This window comes from Loxodonta africana, chromosome 2 (genome assembly GCF_030014295.1).
Source record: "Loxodonta africana isolate mLoxAfr1 chromosome 2, mLoxAfr1.hap2, whole genome shotgun sequence".
Lineage (NCBI taxonomy): Eukaryota > Metazoa > Chordata > Mammalia > Proboscidea > Elephantidae > Loxodonta > Loxodonta africana.
Genome location: NC_087343.1, coordinates 47,032,364 through 47,054,856, shown reverse-complemented (window position 1 = coordinate 47,054,856; position 22,493 = coordinate 47,032,364). Strand labels below are relative to the sequence as shown.

At 40.1% G+C, this 22,493-nt stretch overlaps 1 protein-coding gene across 1 annotated transcript in view; it reads left to right on the top strand.

The window, feature by feature from the left end:
- MROH2B (maestro heat like repeat family member 2B) overlaps nucleotides 1-22,493 on the top strand; it is an 82,385-nt gene that overhangs the window by 44,305 nt on the left and 15,587 nt on the right. The window contains exons 20-30 of the mRNA XM_003407897.4: nucleotides 351-458; nucleotides 1,165-1,317; nucleotides 9,515-9,541; nucleotides 10,300-10,419; nucleotides 10,650-10,729; nucleotides 13,939-14,074; nucleotides 14,167-14,262; nucleotides 14,532-14,621; nucleotides 15,000-15,120; nucleotides 19,409-19,506; nucleotides 22,060-22,212. Of these exons, the coding sequence (XP_003407945.1) occupies nucleotides 351-458; nucleotides 1,165-1,317; nucleotides 9,515-9,541; nucleotides 10,300-10,419; nucleotides 10,650-10,729; nucleotides 13,939-14,074; nucleotides 14,167-14,262; nucleotides 14,532-14,621; nucleotides 15,000-15,120; nucleotides 19,409-19,506; nucleotides 22,060-22,212 (1,182 nt within the window). The remainder of the gene's footprint in view (nucleotides 1-350; nucleotides 459-1,164; nucleotides 1,318-9,514; nucleotides 9,542-10,299; nucleotides 10,420-10,649; nucleotides 10,730-13,938; nucleotides 14,075-14,166; nucleotides 14,263-14,531; nucleotides 14,622-14,999; nucleotides 15,121-19,408; nucleotides 19,507-22,059; nucleotides 22,213-22,493) is intronic.

The following is a 22,493-nucleotide window of genomic DNA, read 5'->3' as shown; positions in this document are numbered from 1 at the left end:
TGCTTGATGTCACCCTGCTAATGAGGTCTTCTCTGACCACCCTATTTAAATGGCAAACTTCTCCCTGCTCTCACCAGCTATTCCTCTTTCCTGATTTTCTTTTCTGCATAGCACTTATCACCATCAGACATACTATATATTTACATGTTTACTGAATTTACGTGTTTACTTAATGATACTTCACTGTCACTTCATTGTAAGATCCATAAGGATAGAAATTATGGTAAGTTCTGTTCACTACTATATCCTCAGCACCCAGAATAGTGCCTGGCACATAACTGATGCTCAATAAATATTTGTTGAATGACTGAATGATTAAACTCAAACTCTCATACCTTTTCTGATTTTAGGGAATAACATCTATTTTAGGATACTGTGCTGAGAACCACTTGGATATTGTTCTAAAAGTCCTTAAAGCATTCCAAGATCGAGGAAAGTTTTTCGTGAATCGATGTAAGGTAAGGGCAAATTATACTGATTTTATACTTACTCCTGCCTCCAGGGCCTCATTTCAAGTCAGGTCTGCCCAAGCCCAGGCCTTGTAGAATGATCAGGTATGTAAAAAGTCTCCTCCATTTTTCTCTGTCACTAATGCTGAGACCCTGGGTAGCACAAAAGATTAACACACTCAGCTGATAACAAAAAGGCTGGAAGTGCAAGTTCAGCCAGACCCTCCTTGGAAGAAAGGCCTTATGATCTAATTCCAAAAAATCAGCCATTGAAAGCCCTGTGAAGCACAGTTCTATTCTGGCACACATAGGGTCACTACGAGTAGGAATCAACTCCATGGCAACTGGTTTTTTGGCTTAATGCTGATCTGGAAGTTCATAGTGAGCTCTGGGTGTGCCTAGGTTGGTCCCTCCATCAACTCCTCAAGTCTCTTGAACAACCCCTGCTTCCCCTGGTGAAGATGGATTTGATCAATAATAATTAGCATAAATTTTTTCATAGTTACTTCTCTTAAAGCCCTCTAGGTCCATGGTACAGTCCTGGGTCTTTAATTTGGATAAGCGAGAGTGCATAAATTTTTGAACTCATTTTAATCATCCCAGTCTGATTCCTTAAGCCCTGTAGTGTTCTGTAGAATTGGGCAAGGGGGAGAACCATGAAAGAAAAGGGAACTACCTTGCTCACATTTTTCATGTCTCCTCTCCCTGATTTCAGGGTCTTTTCTCGGGGAAAAAAAACCTGTCCAAGACTGACATCATGGTTATCTATGGAGCCGTGGCCCTCCATGCTCCCAAAGAGCAACTTCTCGCCAGGATAGAGCAAGACATTGTGTCCCAAGTGCTACTCCTTTACAACCAGTGCTGTCAGGTAATAGCCACCATAGGCTGCATCTATTTCCAGGCTGGCGCTCCCAAACCTTGATGGGGTTCAGCTCTGGGGACTCTTCAGGGTCAAAAGATTCTCCTCAGACCAAAGAATACAGGCCAAAGGAAACATAGGGCCTGTCATGTTTAGAGATGAAATAAGTGGGAGCAGAAAAAAAAGTTATTATACAAGAGGAACAGATCATTTGTTTCTTTCCTAAGGCCTTGGGTAATTTATGTCCTACGACTGTCCCTCCCAGTTTATGTCCTACCCTAGATGCCTTCCCAGATAAATTGAGTCCAAAGTGACTTTACCCTTCCTTGAACTTAAAACAATTATTCCCGTACTACTTTTGGACAGTTAGCGTATAACCTGTTGCTGCCAAGTCAATTCTGACTTATAGTGACCACATGTGTGTCACAGTATAACTGTGCTCTATAGGGTTTTTGATGGCTGATTTTTCAGAAGTAGATAGCCAGGCCTTTATTCCAAGGTGCCTATGGGTGGATTTGAACTTCTACCCTTTCAGTTAGCAGTCAAGTGTTATACCGTTTGCACTGCTCAGGGATGCCAGCTGGCTTATTGCTTCCCTGTAATCATGCTCCACTGCTAACCAAAAGATTGGTGGTTCAAGTCTACACAGAGGCACTTTGGAAGAAAGAAATGGAGATCTACTTCCAAAACATTAGCCATTGAAACTCCTACTGAGCACAAGCATATTCTGACACACATAGGGTTGCCATGAGTCAGAATCAACAGCAACTGGCTAACTGGATTTAATATTCTCTGAAGTGTTACTTCCCCCATGTGTCCATCAGTTTCTCATACTGTGGGGGCTTGCATGTTGTGATGCTGGAAGCTATGCCACTGGTATTCAGATACCAGCAGGGTCACCCATGGAGGACAGGTTTCAGCCAAGCTTCCAGACAGGAATCAAATCAACTACACCTGTGGAAAGAGACAATGGAAAAGCTCAATATCATCAGTTAGAACAAGGCCAGGGGCCAACTGTGCAACAGACGATCAATTGCTCATATACAAGTTGAAGTTGAAACTGAAGAAAATCAGAGCAAATCCTTGAAAGCCAAAGTACAACCTTAAGTATATCACACCTGACTTTAGAGGCCATCTCAAGAATAGATGTGGCCCTTTGAACACTAATGACTAAAGACCGGATAAGTTGTGGGATGACATCAAGGATGTCATATATGAAGAAAGCAAGAGATCACGGAAAAGACAGGAAAGAAAGAAAAGACCAAGATGGATGTCAGAGAGACTCTGAAACATGCTTTTGAACGTCCAGTACCTAGAGTAAAAGGAAGAAATGATGAAGTAAAAGAACTGAACAGAAGATTTCAAAGGGTGGCTCAAGAAGACAAAGTAAAGTATTATAATGATATGGGCAAAGAGCTGGAGATAGAAAACCAAAAGGGAAAAACACGCTCAGTGTTTCTCAAGCTAAAAGAACTGAAGAAAAAATTCAAGCTTCAAGTTGCAATAGTGAAGGATTCTATGGGGAAAATATTAAACGATGCAGGAAGCATCAAAAGAAGATGGAAGGAACACAAAAGTCATTATACCAAAAAGAATTAGTCAATGTTCAACCATTTCAAGAGGTAGCTTAAGACCAGGAACCGACGGTACTGAAGGAAGAAGTCCAAGCTGCACTGAAGGCATTGGCAAAAATGAGGCTCCAGGAATTGATGATATTCCAGTTGAGATGTTTCAACAAACAGATGCAACACTGTAGGTGCTCACTCACCCATGCCAAGAAATTTGGAAGACAGCTTCCTGGCCAACCAACTGGAAGAGATCCATGTTTATGCCTATTCCAAAGGACGGTGATCCATCCGAATGTGGAAATTATGGAACAATATCATTAATATCACATGCAAATAAAACTTTCTTTGCTGAAGGTCACTCAAAAGAGGCTGCAGCAATACATCAACAAGGAACTGCCAGAAATTCAAGCCAGATTCAGAAGAGGATGTGGAACCAGGGACATCATTGCTGAAGTCAGATGGATCCTGGCTGAAAGCAAAGAACACGAGAAGAATGTTTACCTGTGTTTTATTGACTATGCAAAGGCATTTAACTATGTGTATCATAACAACTTTTGGATAACATTGTGAAGAATGGGGATTCCAGAACACTTAATTGTGCTCATGAGGAACCTTTGCACAGATCAAGAGGCAATTGTTCCGACAGAACAAGGGAATACTGCGTGGGTTAAAGTCAGGAAAGATGTATGTCAGGTTGTATCCTCTCACCATACCTATTCAATCTGTATGTTGAGCAACTAATCCGAGAAGCTGGACTTTATGAAGAACGGGGCATCAGGATTGGAGGAAGACTCATTAACAACCTGCATTATTCAAATGACACAACCCTACTTGCTGAAAGTGAAGAGGACTTGAAGCATTTACTGATGAAGATCAAAGACTATAGCCTTCAGTATGGATCACGCCTCAACATAAAGAAAACAAAAATCCTCACAGCTGGACCAATAAGCCACATCATGATAAACGGAGAAAAGATTGAAGTTGTCAAGGATTTCATTTTACTTGGATACACAGTCAACATCCACGGTAGAAGCAGTCAAGAAATCAAAAGACATGTTGCATTGTGCAAATCTTCTGCAAAGACCTTTTTAAAGTGTTGGAAAGCAAAGATGTCACCTTGAAGACTAAGGCCATAGTATTTTCAATTGCATCATATGCATGTGAAAGCTGGACAATGAATAAGGAAGACCAAACAAGAATTGTGGTGTTGGTGAAAAATATTTAATATACCATGGACTGCCATAAGAATGAACAAATCTCTCTTAGACGAAGTACAACCAAAATGCTTCTTACAAGCAAGGATGGCAAGACTGCTTCTTACATACTTTGGACATGTTGTCAGGAGAGATCATTCCCTGGAGAAGGGCATCATGCTTGGTAAAGCACAGGGTCAGTGGAAAAGAGGAAGACCCTCAATGTGATGGATTGACACAGTGGCTGGAACAATGGGCTTAAGCATAACAACGATTTTAAGGATGGTGCAGGGTTGGGCAGTGTCTCGTTCTGTGGTACATATAGGGTCGCTGTGAGTCAGAACCAACTCCATGGCACCAAACAACCACAACAACAAAATGTTACTTAATGGTAATTGTTTAACCCTTCATATGATAATACTTACAACCTACTTAGAACAGTGCTTCACAATAGTAGGTGCTATTTATGTATTTTTAAGTGAATAAAATTGAATTAATCTACTCAATCCACCCTGTGTTGGCCTATGTTCCACCACCATATTCATTGCAGCCACCCTGAACCTCCTTGATTCCCTTGGAACATATCAAGAATGTTCCTGCCTCAGAGCCACCAAGCAAAGTTGGAATTCTTTTGATCAATTCTGTCCCCGACAGCACTTTCTACAAATCTTTAATAAAAAGCCTTATGTTGTTGTTAGGTGCCATCGAGTTGATTCCGACTCATAGCAACCCCATGCACCATGGAACAAAACACTGCCTAGTCCTGCGCCACCTTCACAATTGTCGTTAAGCTTGAGCCCTTTGTTGCAACCACTGTGTCAATCCATCTCGTGAAGGGCCTTCCTCTCTTTTCAATGACCCTCTGCTTTACCAAGCATGTCGTCCTTCTCCAGCGACTGGCCTCTCCTGATAACATATCCAAAATACACGAGACCGAGGTCTCACCATCCTCACTTCTAAGAAGTGTTCCGGCTATACTTCCTCCAAGACAGATTTGCTTGTTCTTCTGCCATTTCACGGTATATTCAGTATTCTTCGCCAACACCGTAATTCAAAAGCAACCAATCTTCTTAGGTCTTCATTATTCATTGTCCAGCTTTCACATGCATACAAGGCAATTGAAAATACCATGGCTTTGGTCAGGTGTACTTTAGTCCTCAAAGTGAAATCTTTGCTTTTTAATACTTGAAAGAAGTCTTTCACAGCAGATTTGTCCAATGCCATATGTTGTTTGAGTTTTTGACTGCTGTTTCCATGGGCGTTGGTCGTGGATCCAAGTAAAATGAAATCCTTGACAACTTCAATCTTTTCTCCATTTATCATGATGTTGCTTATTGGTCCAGTTGTGAGGATTTTTGTTTTCTTTATGGTGAGATGTAATCCATACTGAAGTCTGTGGTCTTTGATCTTCTTCAGTAAGTGCTTCAAGTTTTCTTCACTTTTGGCAAGCAAGGTTGTGTCATCTGCAAAATGCCGGTTTTAATGAGTCTTCCTCCAATCCCAATGCCACCTTCTTTATATAGTTAGGTTTCTCAGATTATTTGCTCAGCATACAGATTGAATAAGTATGGTGAAAGGACACAACCTTGATTGTGTTAGTCATCTAGTGCTGCTATAACAGAAAATATCACAAGTGGATGGCTTTAACAAAGAGAAATTTATTTTCTCACAGTCTAGTAGGTTACAAGTCCAAAATCAGGGTGTCAGCTCCAGGGTAAGGTTTTCTCTCTTTGTCGGCTCTGGCAGAAGGTCTTTGTCCTCAATCTTCCCCTGGTTGAGGAGCTTCTCAGGTGCAGGGACCCCATGTCCAAGGGACGCGCTCTGCTCCTGGTGCTGCTTTCTTGGTAGTATGAGGTCCCCTGTCTCTCTTCTTTTATATCTCAAGAGATTGCCTCAAAACACAATCCTGTAGGTTGAGTCTTGCCTCACTAACACAACTGCCGCCCATCCTCCCTCATTAACATCATAGAGGCAGGATTTACAATATATAGGAAAATCACACAACAGGGGGAATCATGGCCCAGCCCAACTGATACACACATTTTGGGGGGCCTATGACACTGATGCACACCTTTCCTGACTAAAGCACACAGTAGCCCCTTGTTCTGTTGGAACGATTGCCTCTTGGTCTATGCACAGGTTCCCCATGGGCACAATTGTTTTGGAATTCACATTATTTGTAGTGTTATCCATAATTTATTATGGCCCCCACAGTCAAATGCCTTTGAATAGTCAGTAAAACACAGGTAAACATCTTCCTGGTATTCTCTGCTTTCAGCAAGATCCATCTGACGTAAACAATGATATCCCTCGTTCTATGTCCTCTTCTGAATATGGCTTGAATTTCTGGCAGTTACCTGTCAATGTACTGCTGCAACCACTTTTAAATGATCTTAGGCAAAATTTTATTTAGATGTGATATTAATGACACCGTTCAATAATTTCTGCATTCTGTTCAATCACCTTTCTTTGGAATGGGCACAAATATGAATCTCTTCCAGCCAGTTGGCCAGGAAGCTGTCTTCCAAATTCCTTGACAGAAACAAGTGAACGGTTACAGCACTGCATCCATTTGTTGAAACATCTCAATTGATATTCTATCAATTCCTGAAGCCTTGTTTTTCGCCATTTCATTTAGCACAACTTGGACTTCTTCCTTCAGTGCCATCAGTTCCAGACCTTATGCTACCTCCTGAAATAGTCAAACATCAATAAATTATGTTTGGCACAGTGACTCTGTGTAGTCCTTCCATCTTCTTTTGATGCTTCCTGTGTCGTTCAATATTTTGCCCACAGAATCCTTCAAAATTGCAACTTGAGGCTTGAATTTTTTCTTCAGGACTTTCAGCTTGAGAAATGCAAAGCGTGTTCTTCCTTTTTGGTATTCTAACTTCAGGACTTTGCACATTTCATTATATTTTGTCTTCTCAAGCCACCGTTTGAAAACTTCTGTTCAGCTCTTCATCATTTTTACTTCATCATTTCTTTTGTTCATTTTAGCTACTCTGTGTTCAAGAGCAAGTTTCAGAGTCTCTTCTGACATACATTTTGGTCTTTTCTTTCTTTCCTGTCTTTTTAATGACCTTTTGCTTTCTTTGTGTATGATGTCCTTGATGTCATTCACAACTCATCTGGTCTTCCATCATTAGTGTTCAATGCGTCAAATCTATTGTTGGTATGGTCTCTAAATTCAAGTGAGATATACTAAGGTCATATTTGTTAATATACAGACCTGTATTTTAGTATTTGTTAATATACAGACCTACAGAATCAGCATCCCTGGGGAAGCTCTATTTGAAACATAGGTGATTCTTACGTAGCTAACCTGATACTAGTCAGCAAAATGGCTGAATTGACAGTATGTATAAGACTCTATGGTGGCTTGCACATTGCTGTGATGCTGGGAGCTATGCCACTGGTATTAAAGATGTATGCATGAATCTCATCCATAGCCAGCTTTAGGGAGCATCTTGATATTGAAGATTATACCTTATAGTCCCATATCTCTTCTTCAGTGTTTGATGTTTGATACATAAGTGCTCTTGACACTCATTCATATGTGTATGTGATAAGAAAGGAATCATGGGGAGCTTACAATATTGTAGATAGACGTATGTGCTGGTGGAAGATGGAGGACAGTGATCCTCGCACCTGAGTTGTATCAGAATTACCTGGAGAGTATGTTAAAAATAGAAACACTGAATGAATCACAATCTCCAAGAATGGGTCACAGACTCTGTATTTTTTACATGCTCCTTAGGAAGTAATATGACGCACCCAGGATTTGATAACCAATAATGAGAATGGAAAACACAATAAAAGATGTTTTATATTAAATTAACTTTTAGACAATCATTAAGGAAAACACTGACAAAAATAAAAGAGGAAAGGAGGTTAAGATATTTTATCAAGATAAAGACAACTGTACATTTTCAGGGTACAGTCAATTCTCTTGTAACACAGCATACCCCCTCCTAAAAAACCACTGTGCTGTGCCAAAGCTCACAGTAAAAACCACAGAAATTACGGGGAAAATGGGTTAGAGGCACAACACTCAAAAACATTTTTAAGTGTCATGTTAAAAAAAAGTTAAGTTGAAGAAAAAAAAAGTTGGGACCTGATAAAAAATTTAAAAACCAGTAACACAGTTTTACACATGGTAAATAGTTTAGAAATACATAAATTTTATTTTTTAAAATAACAATCTACCTAAAAAATGTAAAATCTGCTTGTGAAAGTGAGTGTGGGAAGAGTTACAGTTTGTGATTTACTATAAAATGGTGGAAGGATCATTAGCTGAAGTTTGACAGATACAGAGTCTTAATGCTGGATACGGATAGAGGTGGCTGATGACACACAACAAACTGAGATCTGTTGGTAGGTGTTTAAGATGTGTGTGTGTGCATTTTGAGTACTGGTAGTCCCTGACTTACCACAGAGTTCCATTCCAATGACTATCATAAGTCGGTTCTGACGTAAGTCAGATACCTCTTTTTTTTTGTTTTGTTTTCATTATTATTACCTTTTATTATTAGTATTTTTATAAATCCAATCTTTTATTTGTCTTTGGGGGTTGGAAACACTACATATAAACGTCAGCAAATGACACTCTGCTACACTGTATATAGTATATATTACTAACGATAAGATTTTTTTAAAAAGTCGTAAGTGCAGTTCGTTGTAAGTTGAATATGTCGTAGGTCATAAGTCAGGACGACCTGTAGTCCTATGCAGCTATTCCTACGTCCGAGTCCTACGTGGCATAAAGTAAACAGTTAAGCATTCAGCTACTAACTGCCTGGTGATCTACTTCCCAAAGATCACAGCCATTGAAAATCTTGTGGAGCGAAGTTCTACTCTGAAACACATGGGGTCACCATGAGTTGCTGTCAACTCAAAGGCAACAGGTTTGGGTTTTGGGGGTTTATTCCTATGTTACTCAGTTCAACTGAGTGTCGCTTTCAGCATTCACTTAGTTTTCTCACCGATAAAGTCACATATAATCAAATGCAGAATTCAAATTCACATTATGTTCAATTGTTCCCTTATATATCAACCGCGGTAGAACAAATTTGTATTTTCAACAAGAGTTGTAGCAGAATTGACTGTACTTTCAGTTCCTGAGTCATCTGCCTCTTACTCTTCATTTTATATCTTTTTACTACTCTTCTTCCCCCCAAGGGCCTTTCCCATTTTCCTTACCTTTAAACTGAGTAGGAAGCCTCGAAACCCAAAGGCTTGAAGTCTTTACCCTGCCTTGGGTAGCTTATTTACAACTCACTTGGGAAAAAGAATCTGCCAGAGTCTAAGGTCTCACTTAATAAATGGAAAGAAATGAGTAGGGCCCCCTGGCAAGACTCTGTGTCCTGGTTCCCCTTTTCCTTTACCCTGATAGGTGGATGCCTGTCCGCTGCTCACTATCTGCTTTTGTCTTTGATTTTTCAGGTTCTGGGCATGTCTGTGATGAATAAGGTATGAATAAGGATAAATAAGATGAAAGATACAGATATAGGTGATATAAATACAGACATAGACATAGATATGTTATCATGTCTTATATACATAGATGTGTGTTTGATACTTATATATATCATGCATGCTCCCTGGAAGTGCAGTAAGCATAGCATGTCCTCTTGATTCAATTCCAGAGCAAAAGACCCTGGTATTTACTAATTAATCCAGCTCTGAAGTCAAGATTCCTGAGCCTAATCTAGAACAAAACAAGGAGTTTTATTCTAGTTCTAGGTGTTTTGGAAATTAAACTATAGTGTTTTTCAAACTCTGGGTTGTGACTCACTGGTTAGCCATAAAATCAGCTTAATAGATAGCAACCAGCAAATTCTTCTGTAATGAAATAAAAGAAAAAGTAGGAGAGTACATCACATATAGCATTGATGTTAAAAAAAAAAAAATTATCTTGGTTATATAATGTATGAATGTAGGTGGTGGGTAGAATTGCAAACTGTGTCTCATACTGTGGTTTATGGTCAAAAAAGTTTGAAAGTCATTACTCTGAAGAAACCTCAACCTGTGGTGAGTGATAACGGAAGAGATTAACCTTCGTTTTTCGACTCCCCTGTAAATTTGATGCTAAGTTAGAGGTAGAGGTGCCAAAGGGAACAAAGATTCTTGCTCCTGTCTGGGCACATATTTCAACCCCAGGTTGACTGTTTATAGACTCCGTGTAGTACTTAAGACCTTGGCTTGCACCAGGAATCCTTTTGCTTTAGGACATGGATCTGCAAATGAGTTTCACAAGAAGCATCACGGAGATTGGCATTGCTGTCCATGATACTCAGGAGCAGGGTTTCAGGTTTTCCTACAAGGAAGTGCTGCTCGGTTACATGCTGGTGAGTGTGCATAGAAGGCATCAGGAAGGCCCTGGAAAATCCCAGTACCAACCGTACAGGGCTGTCTTTTAAAAAAAATGGATAAAACCCACCAGTCCCAAATAACACAGATCTCTGCTGTATTTCTGACCCAAGGCACCCAAGGGTCTGATGAGGAGGCAGAGGTATTTGGGAAGGTCAAAGGCCCCCAATCCTTTCTGAATTGTTTCACCTCCTTGTTTGTGTTGCAGGACTTCATTAGGGATGAGCCTCTGGACTCATTAGCAACCCCTGTTCGGTGGAAAGCCTTAATCGCCATCAGATACCTCAGGTAGAGAAATCCTCGTTTTTCTCATTGAAAAGATGTTTCCCATCCCTACCTCCTCTCCTGGTCACTGACTTACCTACCAGTGCAGATCCCAGTGCACCCTCTCAAAAGTGGGCATGCCTCATCAGTGGGCTTGAAATAAGGGCTTTTTCTCCTTCTAAAGAGTGAAGAGCTGGATGAGAGGCAGGTCATTTGGTAATTGACAGGGACTAAAGAGCTACTCAGAGGGATCAGATATGAAAATACATGAAGATAGACATTTCTGTGAAAAAAGACATTTTTCTTCCTAGATCTTGGCCTCTGGGCAAATTTTAATATTCCAGTTCAAAATTTATGATAGCTCTATTCACATTCTATTTGGCTAGCTGCAACAAACCTAAAGAAGAAAATACTTTTTAAGCTAACTTTTAAAATAATATTTTTCTTGCAGTAAAAGAAATATGAAAAAAACACTCTTAAAAAAAAGAGAGAAAGAAGTAAGAGTTCACTGTTAAGATTTGGAAAGTACAGAAAAATTCTTAAAATGATGAAAATCAGTCTCCTATTGCCAACATTTTGGTATATTTCCTTTAACTCTTTTTCTAGCCATTCATTTTCATCACAGAGTTGAGATCCTTTTCTGCATATGATTTTCATCCTGCTTTTTCTCACTTCACCTTACATATTCCCACAGTATTACCAATTCTTCACAAAGATAATTTTTAATAACTTCCTACCCATTAGAAACCCTGGTAGCATAGTGGTTAAGAGCTACAACTGCTAACCAAAAGGGTGGCAATTCAAATCCACCAGGCGCTCCTTGGAAACCATATGGGATATTCTACTCTGTCCTATAGGGTCACTATGAGTCGGAATTGACTCGAAGGCAATGGGTTTGGTTTTTGGAATAACCCATTGTATGAAATATGCCTTATCTTACTCCTATTGCTACATTTAATGTGTTGCCTACTTAAAAAAGAAAAAAACTATGAATAATCCTTTCTTGAACACTTGTATGTAAAAAGTATTCTCCGGGCTTTAAGCACAGAAGTTGAGAATTTGGTTCAATAAATATTCTCCAGTGGCATTTCATGTATCATTGAGCTGGGTTCTAAAAGGACAGTGATGGACGAAATATGGCCCTCCCCTAAAGGAGTTTTAGCTTACTGGGGAAAATAGATACAAAACACACACTCATAATTTCTCTAATAAGTGATGAGAGGCAAAATAAGGGAAGTCAGAGGTTGTCATGTCAGCAAAGATGAGGGAGGGTTGAGGAAAGCTCAAATAAATAAATTTTGAGGCTGAATTAAGAGCTAACCAGGCTCTAAAACAGTGTTATCACTTAGAAACATAAGGCTAGCCACGTATATCATTTGAAATTTTCTAGCAGCCACATTTAAAAAGGTAAAAAGAAATCAGGTTAATTTTAACAGTATATTTTAGTTAATGCAATATATCTGGTATAATATTCTTTCAACGTGTATTCAATAGAAAAAGTTAATGTGACTATTTATTTACATTACTTATTATACTAAATCCTCAAAATCCAGTGTATATTTTATACTGCCAAAAAGCCAAACCAAGTCCTCAGACCTTCTGTTAGCCCAAGACAGGAACCATTCCCAAAGCCAACTCTTCAGACAGGGATTGGATTGGACAATGGGATAGAAAATGGTACTGCTGAAGAACGAGCTTCTTGGATCAAGTAGGCACATGAGACTATGTTGGTATCTCCTATCTGGAGGGGAGATGAGAGGGCAGTGGGGGTCAGAAGCTGGTGGAAAGGACACAAAAAAAGAGAGTGGAGGGAAGGAATGTGCTGTCTCATTACGGCAAAAGCAATTAGGAGTATATAGCAAGGTGTATATAAATTTTTGTATGAGAGACTGACTTGATATGTAAACTTTCACTTAAAGCACAATAAAAAAATTACAAAAAAAAAACCAAAAACCTATTGCCATGGAGTCCATGCCAACTCATAGAAACCCTATAGGACAGAGTAGAACTGTCCCATAGGGTTTCCAAGGAGTGGCTGGTGGATTTGAACATCCGACCTCTTGATTAGCAGCTGAGCTCTTAACCACTGTGCTACCAGGACTCCATTTTATACTACAGCGCATCTTAATTCATGCTAGCCACAATTCAAGTGTTCAATAGCCACGTGTTGCTAGTGGCTACCAGCGCTTGGGAAGGGTAGCTCTAGAAATTGCAAACTAATCTCTAGTGAAAGAACGTAGATCCTGGGGCCAGAAGTGGAGGAAGAGATGAACTGTGAAGGGGCGTGAAAAAAACCAGGTGATAGAAATGTTCTATATTGATTGTGATGGGGAATTCGTGGATGTATACATCTGTCAAAACTCATTAAATTGTATGCTTTAGATTGATTAAATTATGCTGTACATAAATTATACTTCAATAAGTCGATTTTTTAAGAAAAATCAGCCACGCAATAAAGACAAGAAGACTGTTCAGTATATGTCAATGCATTCAACACTCTCAACAGAGCTTTCCCAACTGGTGCAACCTCTTTCACCCTGCTCCTACACTATCATCCTTCTTACGTTCTTTGCTAATTTGGTAACTGACATGTAGTGTCTTATTGTCTTAATTTGCATTTAATAACAAATAAAATTTTTCATATTTATTGAATGTTTTCATGTTCTCAACTCACGTCCAGGTTTGCTCATATCTTCATGATGTCTGTAGTAAATGTCAAGAAGGAAAGAGAAAAAGAAAGGAAGGAAAGAAAGAGGAAAAGGGAGAGAGGGAGGGAGGGAGGAAGAAAGGAAAATTCTAGCATCTCTCATTCAGGTCTGTATTCATAAGAGCCTATAGTATGGAGAGACATGCAAAATCAATAAAACTTACTGCCCCAAACTTAGAATCTAATTGGGGACATCTCGCACACACACGCACATACCCACACATTCTGAAGAAAACCAGTAGGTTAACGTTATCACAGACCATATAATAAAGTATTAAGTAATACAGAATGAGTGATGATTTGCATATCACTTTAATAAATAAGACCTGAGGCATATTGACTGTCCACCAATACAGTTTGATCCTATATCCCCAACCTTTCCCTATTCATGTTACACCCCCGTCAACATCCCAGCATCCCAGAAAATGTATCTGAACCCTTCAGAATTGATTGGCAGTTGTTGGGCTCTCTACTCAATTTCATGTGTCATCATAACATCCATTCCTGCACATGGTTCTTGTTTCAGTAAACTGAAACCTCAGCTCTCACTAAAAGACAATCTCAATATTCTTGAAGAGAATATTCGGAGGCTGCTGCCCCTTCCACCTCTGGAAAAACTCAAAAATGAGGGCCAGACTGACAAGGACAAGGAGCACATTAAAGTAGGTCGGGGTGAGGCCTGAGCAACACCAAAGGCTGCGATGGGACTTGACTCACAGAAATTTGAACCTCACACACTCACATTTGCTTTCAGTTTCTCTATGAACGATCCATAGATGCTCTGGGCAAGCTTCTGAAGACCGTGATATGGGATAATGTGTCTGCGGAGGAATGTCAAGAAATGTTTAATGTGAGAAGCGCCTCTCCTCAAATGGGTTCCCACATTCCCTCCTCTGCCATCCATTGTGCTTCCCAAACTTGACCACGTCCTCTTCCCAGGAAAATGTCCACCTTGACCCACTTAACCCACTATAGAGGGCCAGTCCAGTTAAACATTGTTTGTGGGGCGGTGAGCATCCTGTAAAGAAAAGGCAGAGAAAGAGCAAGAGTGAGAGAGAGAATGAGGATGAAGGAATACAAACAATACCAAGGAGAGGGTGTTTATTCTTTGACCAACAGCTTCTCCGAATGTGGCTTGTTTCACAAAGAGAGTGGGAAAGAGAAAGAGCCTTTCAGATCACGGCAAAGGTCCTGGAAAATGATGTTGAGGTAAGTAACCCCCTAGAATGAGAGGATTCCATTGCCAGGATCTAATTCTCTGAGGCCTCTGGAAAATCGAAGCTCCTTCTTTGAAACAGATCTTCAGTCCCCAAATGGAGTGCTTTCCTGAGAACCCCTGAGTGGTGTCTCCTAACTCGAGTGGGGTGCACACTCCAGAATTAAGCCATTTGGTTATCTTTGTTGTCTTGCTTGCTTAATTTTCCATTGCTCTGAAGGAGTCAGGACTTTTTAGAGGAAAGTTCAAGATTTCTTTTCATTCTAAGAACCTGCAAGAAGAAAATAAGGGGTTTAGTTTCTGGTGTTGGGAATATCCTGGGACAGCATCAAACCACCGCCTCACTTTGGGGTGACTCCTTTGTCCTGCAGGCTCCAGAGAACTTTAAAATTGGCTCTCTCCTCGGGCTTCTGGCTCCACACTCCTGTGACACCCTGCCCACCATCCGCCAGGCAGCTGCTAGCTCAGCGATTGGTCTGTTCTGCATAAAAGGTGAAAGTTGGAAAACCTAGAAATGAATAGAAGATACCCAGTTTTTGTTTTTTGTTCTCAGTTTATCCCTAGTGCATCAATATGCCTTTCTTTCCTCTGCCCTCACTGTCTCTCCCTCCTGCTCCCTCTCCCTTTCCTTCTCTCTCTCTTCTCCCCAGCTCAGCAATTTCTGAATTCTAATACTCTAGTATGTCATGAGTCCCTGCATGGCACAAACGATTATGAACTTGACTACTAGCCAAAATGATGGCGGTTCAAACCCATCTAGAGGAGCCTTGGAAGAAAAGCCTGACGATCTGCTTTTGAAAAGTCACAGCTCTGAAAACCCTATGGAGCAGTTCTATTCTGCACACATGGGGTCGCCATGAGTCTGAATTGACTCCATGGCAACTACCAACAACAATTATAACACTTTTGTCACTGAATTTGTCTCTCTTGAATCTAAACCAATTTTTTCCTCAGTGGCTTTTTCTGTTTTTTGGTTTGTTTTTGTTGGTCTTTTAGCAAAGATAATCATGCTAAAGCATCATAAATATCCATTAAAGTAGACAAAATGTTTTGAGAGTGTCCATTTTAAATTGCTGAGCAATTGAGCATGTTAGCAACACTTCCTCTGTTAGGTGATTTTCTTCTGGAGAAAATTGCACTACTATTATGGTGCTAAGTGATTTTCAACGCTCTTGAAGGGAAATAACTTTGTGGGGGTGTTTCCAGCTTGAAGAGCAGCACCTCCGCCTGTTCTCCAACAAGTACATGTGATTAATTGTCAATATCCGTAAATACAAAGAATTTTGAAACCTCAGTCTTAGACCAAAATCAACAAACATGGCTTCCTGTCCCAGTTAAATTAGCAGATCTTTCACCAAGGACAGCCTGACACTGTGTGTGCACAATTTTATGCAGACCAGGAACACTCGGTGTAGGTTAGCTACCATCTCATGCCCAGGTTCCTTTCTTCATTCATTAGGTACTCACAAAATATTTATTGAGTGCTTTTCCATCTGTCTGGCACCCTTCTGATGCTGGGAACACAGAAACATTAGAGTTTTAAGACTTGTGTAAGAAAAGTGTTAAAGACAAAGGGTGAGATTTTGTTGGGGAATACCTATGACCTACCTACCAGTTGTCATCGAGTCGATTCCAACTCATGACCACCACATGTGTGTCAGAATAGAACTGTGCTCCAAAGGGTTTTCAGTGGCTGATATTTTGGAAGTAAATCGCCAGACCTTTCCTCCGAGGTACCTCTGGGTGGACTTGAACCTCCAACCTTTCAGCTTAGCAGCCTACACATTAATCATTTATACCACCCAGGAACTCCAGTTGGTGGAGTAGTCAGTCAAGAATAAAAATAAAATTTTTCAGCAGAATCAGAGTAGGTGTGCATGTTCCTTGGAAGATGGAGAGATAATGCAGTAAGGAAAAATGCTCTTACCAAGCCAAAAAAAGTGAATGAAAGAAATAAGACAGACGGAACAGTTCCAGTTAGGGGAGAAAGAAAATGTGCCAGAGAGGGACCTCACAGGAATAAAAGGAATTTGAATTCTATTACTGTTCTACCCATTTTTCCTTTAGCCTACTTTATTTTCCTGAAACATGTACAACTTCAGTTCCTTGAACAATCTCTTTGTTAAGAAGAAATCCCATACTCCATTATTTACATTAACTCCTTTTTCCTTTATTAACCCTATAGCATAACTGAGTGAGAGGAAGAACGTGAATTAAACATCTACTAGGTACAAAGTAATTACTATGGCATTAAATTAATACTCATGTAATACTCATGGATGTGACTCAGTGAGTTCGGAAATGAAAGATCTGAGAATAAGAAATTCACCAGTTACTTGTAATTGTTAAGTGCCCTCCAGTCTATTCCAACTCTTGGAGGCCCTGCGTACAACAAAACAAAACACATCCGACACCATCTTCACAATCCTTGCTATGTTTGAGCCCATTGTTGCAGCCACTGTGTCAATCCATCTCTTCAAGGGTCTTTCTCTTTTTTACTGACCCTCTCTAACTTACCAAGCATGATGTCCTTCTCCAAGGACTGGTCCCTCCTGATAATATGTCCAAAGTACTTAAGACAAAGTCTCACCATCCTCGCTTCTAAGGAGCATTCTGGCTGTCCTTCTTCTAAGACGGATTTGTTCCTTCTTCTGGCAGTCCGTGGTATATTCAGTATTCTTTGCCAATGCCATAATTCAAAGGCATCAATTTTTCTTTGGTCTTCTTTATTGTCCAGCTTTCACATGCATATGAGGCAATTGAAAATGCCATGGCTTGGGTCAGGCACACCTTAGTCCTCAAAATGATATCTTTGCCTTTTAATATTTTAAAGAGGCCTTTTGCAGCAGAATGGCCCAATGCAATACATCGTTTGATTTCTTGACAGATGCATCCATGGGCATTGATTGTGGATCCAAATAAAATGAAATCCTTGACAACTTCAATCTTTTTTCCATTTATCATGATGTTGCTTATTGGTCCAGCTTTTATTTTCTTTATGTTGACGTGCAATCCATACTGAAGGCTGTGGTCTTTGATGATCAATAAATGCTTCAAGTCTTCTTCATTTTCAGCAAGCAAGGTTGTGTCATCTGCATATCACAGATTATTAATGAGTCTTCCTCCAATCCTGATGCCATTCTCTATACAGTCCAGATTCTCAGGTTATATGCCCAGCATACAAATCAAATAAGTATGGTGAAAGGATACATAACACTGATGCACACCCTTCTTGATTTTAAACCAAGCAGTATCCCCTGATTCAGTTCAAAAGACTGCCTCTTGGTCTATGTACAGGTTCTACCTGAGCACAATTAAGTATTCTGGAATTCCCATTCTTTGCAGTATTATCCAGAATTTGTTATGATCCACGCAGTCAAATGGCTTTGCATAGTCACTAAACACAGGTAAACATTTTTTTGGTATTCTCTGCTTTCAGCCAAGACCCATCTGACATCAGCAATGATATCCCTCATTCCACGTCCTCTTCTGAATCTAGCTTGAATTTCTGGCACTTCTCTGTCAATGTACTGCTACAAGCATTTTTCAATTATCTTCAGCAAAGTTTTACTTGTGTGTGATATTAATAACATTGTTCGATAGTTTCCACATTCTGTTGGATCACCTTTCGTTGGAATGGGCACAAATAGGGATTTTTTCTAGTCAGTTGGCCAGGTAGCTGTCTTTCAAATTCCTTGGCATAGACCAGTGAGTGCTTTCAGCATTGCATCCGTTTGTTGAAACATTTCAATTGATATTCCATCAATTCTTGGAATTGTTTTTTGCCAATTCCATCAGTTCAGCTTGGACTTCTCCCTTCAGTACCATCAGTTTTTGATGATGTGCTATCTCCTGAAATGGTTGAACATAAACCAATCATTTTTGGTACAGTGACTCTGTATATTCCTTCCATCTTCTTTTGATGCTTCCTGCTTCATTCAATATTTCATCCACAGAATCCTTCAATATCGCAACTCGAGGCTTGAATTTTTTCTTCAGTTCTTTCGGCCTGAGAAATGCTAAGCAGGTTCTTCCCTTTTGGTTTTCTAACTCCAGGTCTTCACACATTTCATTTAACACTTTACTATGTCTTCTTGAGCTGTCCTTTGAAATCTTCTGTTCAGTGGTAGACCAGTTACTTAGATAACTGAAAATAGTGGACTTGGGCTTTGAATCCAGGTCTGTCTGATCCCAAAATCCATATGTTCCATTGAGCTAGGCTGCCTTCCACAAAATGGTTCAAGTGTTGGTTTCCACAATTATTATACATATAGTCAAGGAACAGAAAATTGTTAGTTTAGATTTATAAACTAATATTGACAATCTCTTATGCAGTTGTTGATGTAAACTTCCTTAAAAAGTTTCTTTTTTATTCCCCCCATAGTAGCTCACTGCAAAATGAAATTCCAACAGAGATGACAGGATTACGGAGTAGTTAGAATCTGGGCTTTGGTGTCAAACAGACAGGGTTCAAATTCTGATTCTTAAATGGCTTTACCTCTCTCAACCTCAGCTTTCTCATCTGCGAAATAGGAATAATAACAGGAGCACCTACCTCAGATGATTTTTATGAGTAATGAGATAATTCTGTACAGAGGATTAAGCATAGTACCAGGCATGTACAATCTACTCAGTACATAATAGCTATGATACTTGCCATCTTATTAGGTGTCTTTTGGTGCTTTTGTTAAAGGCATCCAGTAACACATCAAAATATAGCCAGCCTCTTTAACCCCCTTTGGGTCCTTGAACTCATAGATTTCCTCTTTGTTGATTGTAGGCATCCACCTGGAAATGGAAAGACTGCAAGGTTTGCAGGAAGGCCTGGAATGTGATGATGTGCAGGTCCAGATCAAGATTTCTTCTAAAATAGCTAAGGTAATTGATGTGAAAGACTGACCAAGGGATGTAAAAAGGATTCTGGGTTGGTTTCTAAATAAGGAAGCTATGTACACCCCACTACAGATGAGGGCAACTGTCTACCTGTTTGAGCAAATGAAAGACCTTTTATCCACTTCTTTTTTAACTCTGGCTACAAGTGCCCAGTCAACACGGAGACTGATTATCCACACTCAGGAAAATTTTGTGAGCCAAGTGGTTTTCCCCAGGCTCTGGGAGGCAGTTGAGGGGAGTGGAAGGAACAAGGACATTGGAGTCAATCAGGTGCACCCTGTGTGCACTGCTAGAAGCACAGTCTCCTCATCTTGAAAAAAAAAAAAAGACCATAACCTCAGAGTTGTTGTGAGAATTTGTCCATTGATTCATTCATTTATTCAATCATTTATTCATTTACCTAATATCTCCTGAGCACTTATCATATGTTAGGCTAAGTTTTAGCCTCTAAGGATAGAAAAAGAAAATACCTGCTTTCATTAATCTTGCATCCATGTAGAGAGAGCCAGACAAATAAATATAATGTCAGGTAGTGATAATTGAGAAAAATAAAGCCAAGAAAGGGAATAGAAGCAGGAAAGGCACGATGCCCCAGAGAAGGCCACTCTGAAGGAGTGAACCATGGGTGCGTCTGAAGAAAAACAGTCCAGGCAGAGGGGAAATAAGAAGTGCAAAGGCCCTAAGGTGGAGAAAGGGATGAGAAATGAGATCTAAGAAACTAGCCCAGGAATGATGCAGGGGCCTTTGATGTCAGAACCACGATTACAGCCTTGTTAAGGACCTTGACATTCACTCCAATTGAAATCAAAAGCCAACGGGGAATTTTGCAGAAGAATCAGGGCCACTACGTATAATTGTGCCAGTTGTGAAATGTGCAAAGGCACCCCATGTGAGGTGGCACCATTCATAACTTAGACATTGTAATTTATATGTGTATTATGACAGTTTTCCATGGATGGCAGTAAAGTATGGAACAAAATCAGTACATTATGATAATATTTTTACAGAGAGAAGGGAAGTATGTTGAGGATGGGGTAGCTTTGCCTAATTTGCAAAGGCCCCCTGTAGGCTAGGGATGGTTCTGAGAGGAGGAACATGACGTGACTTATATTTCTGAAGTCATTCTGTCTGCTGGGTGGTGACTAGACTATAGGCTGGTAAAAGAAGATTAGTGAGGTAAGTTTGGAGGATACTACAAGAATCCAAGTGCTATTACGGTGGCTTGGACTAAGGTGGCAGCAACAGAGATATTAAGAAAGTGGTCAGAATATAAGAGAAAAGCCAGTTGGAGGGACAGGGAGGAACACATTAAATGCTGAGGAAGTACTCAAACATTGAGTTCCTTCCTCTCCTCCTAGAAAAAACACCCATCTCAGTGTAAGAACAAAACAGATGACCATTGAGCTCAGACGTTAGGCAAGTATTTAGGCTTACATGGAACAGAAATAGTAGTCTAGTCTTTTGATGTTGGAACCATGGTAACCTAGTGAAGGGCTGGTATGTGGCAACTAATCTTGGAAAAGAGCTCTTTCTTCCCAAAGATAGTCCTGTAAAATATCATCAGACTATTTAATGCAGGGAAACCCTGGTGGCGTAGTGGTTAAGTGCTATGGCTGCTAACCAAAGGGTCTGGCAGTTCGAACCCACCAGGTGCTCCTTGGAAACTCTATGGGGCAGTTCTACTCTGTCCTATAGGGTTGCTATGAGTTGGAATCAACTTGACAGCACTGGGCTATGGGTTATTTAATGCAGAATGAAGTCATTTGTACATACGAATGTTTTCCTATCTACACACTGATAATCATTACCTTCTTGATTGAGTAAAGCCCCAGGCAGTTCTCCTCGAACTCACTCAAATTGCCAAATTTGCCCACCACTTTCATTATACACACAGACATGTACTCGTACTTACACACTGATATCAACCAAACATTCTGTAGCTTTTGTACCCACGCACCAAGACTATAAACTCTTAGTTTAGTTTTCTTGACCATTTATTGACTGTTCTTAACACTGGGACCTGGAAAAGCAAAAGCAATGAGGGTTTAAAACAATCCATGCTATCTATATGGATAGTGTAAGACACCTAAATATATAGCACGGCACTTAGTACATGTTGATAAGCTCACCTGAATTCTCAAGCCTTAGACATTCTTTGGCAGATTTAAGACATTTCTATGATACATGAAATGTCTGTGAAAGTGCTTTAAAATATATAAATTGCTGTATAAACATTACATGTTATTTTTCCCTGATGGAATATACCAGAACTTTAGGCTTGGAGAGAGAACTTGCTCAGCAATCCTGGAATTCAATAAACCTGGAATGATAGTAAGACAATCTCATGGAAATTTTGCTTACAGTTAAAAGGCTATGTTCTTGTTCCATTTTAGGATTTTTCTCCAGTTAGTATAACCCCAGTCATATGCTGTCTGGAAAGCCTAGTGGTTTCTAAAATGGGCCTGGCCAGCGTGTTGCAGGTGTCCAGACAGACAGTAAGGTGGTTGCTAACATGAATCTTTTTGGGTGCATCCTCAGATGGTCAGTAAATTCATACCAACTGATGAAGTTCAAATGTTCCTGGAGGAAACACTGGATGGTCTAGAAAGCCTTAACCCCACTTGCACAAATGCCTGTGGCGTATGGATGATCGCTGCCCTGAAGGAGCAAGGTGCTGCCTTGGAAGAGCAGGTAAGCTGACAGCTTGTCAATCAAGCAGAATTCTAATACTTTTGAAAGGCCAAGTTGGAGCCTGCTGATTGATTTGTCCTTTGGTGGGCAACAGGCAAGAACATGCACAACCTAGAGATGATGCAATAGAGACTCAAGACTCAACACGAGCCTTGTTGTCAAGTTATTAACAACAAGGCTCATGTTGAGCAGCTGGGTCAAACTGTCCTTATTGCCTTCCAAATTGTCCTGCTCTGGCCAGAGGAAGCAGCCCTGAACCAGGGTATTGGGATTCTAGAACA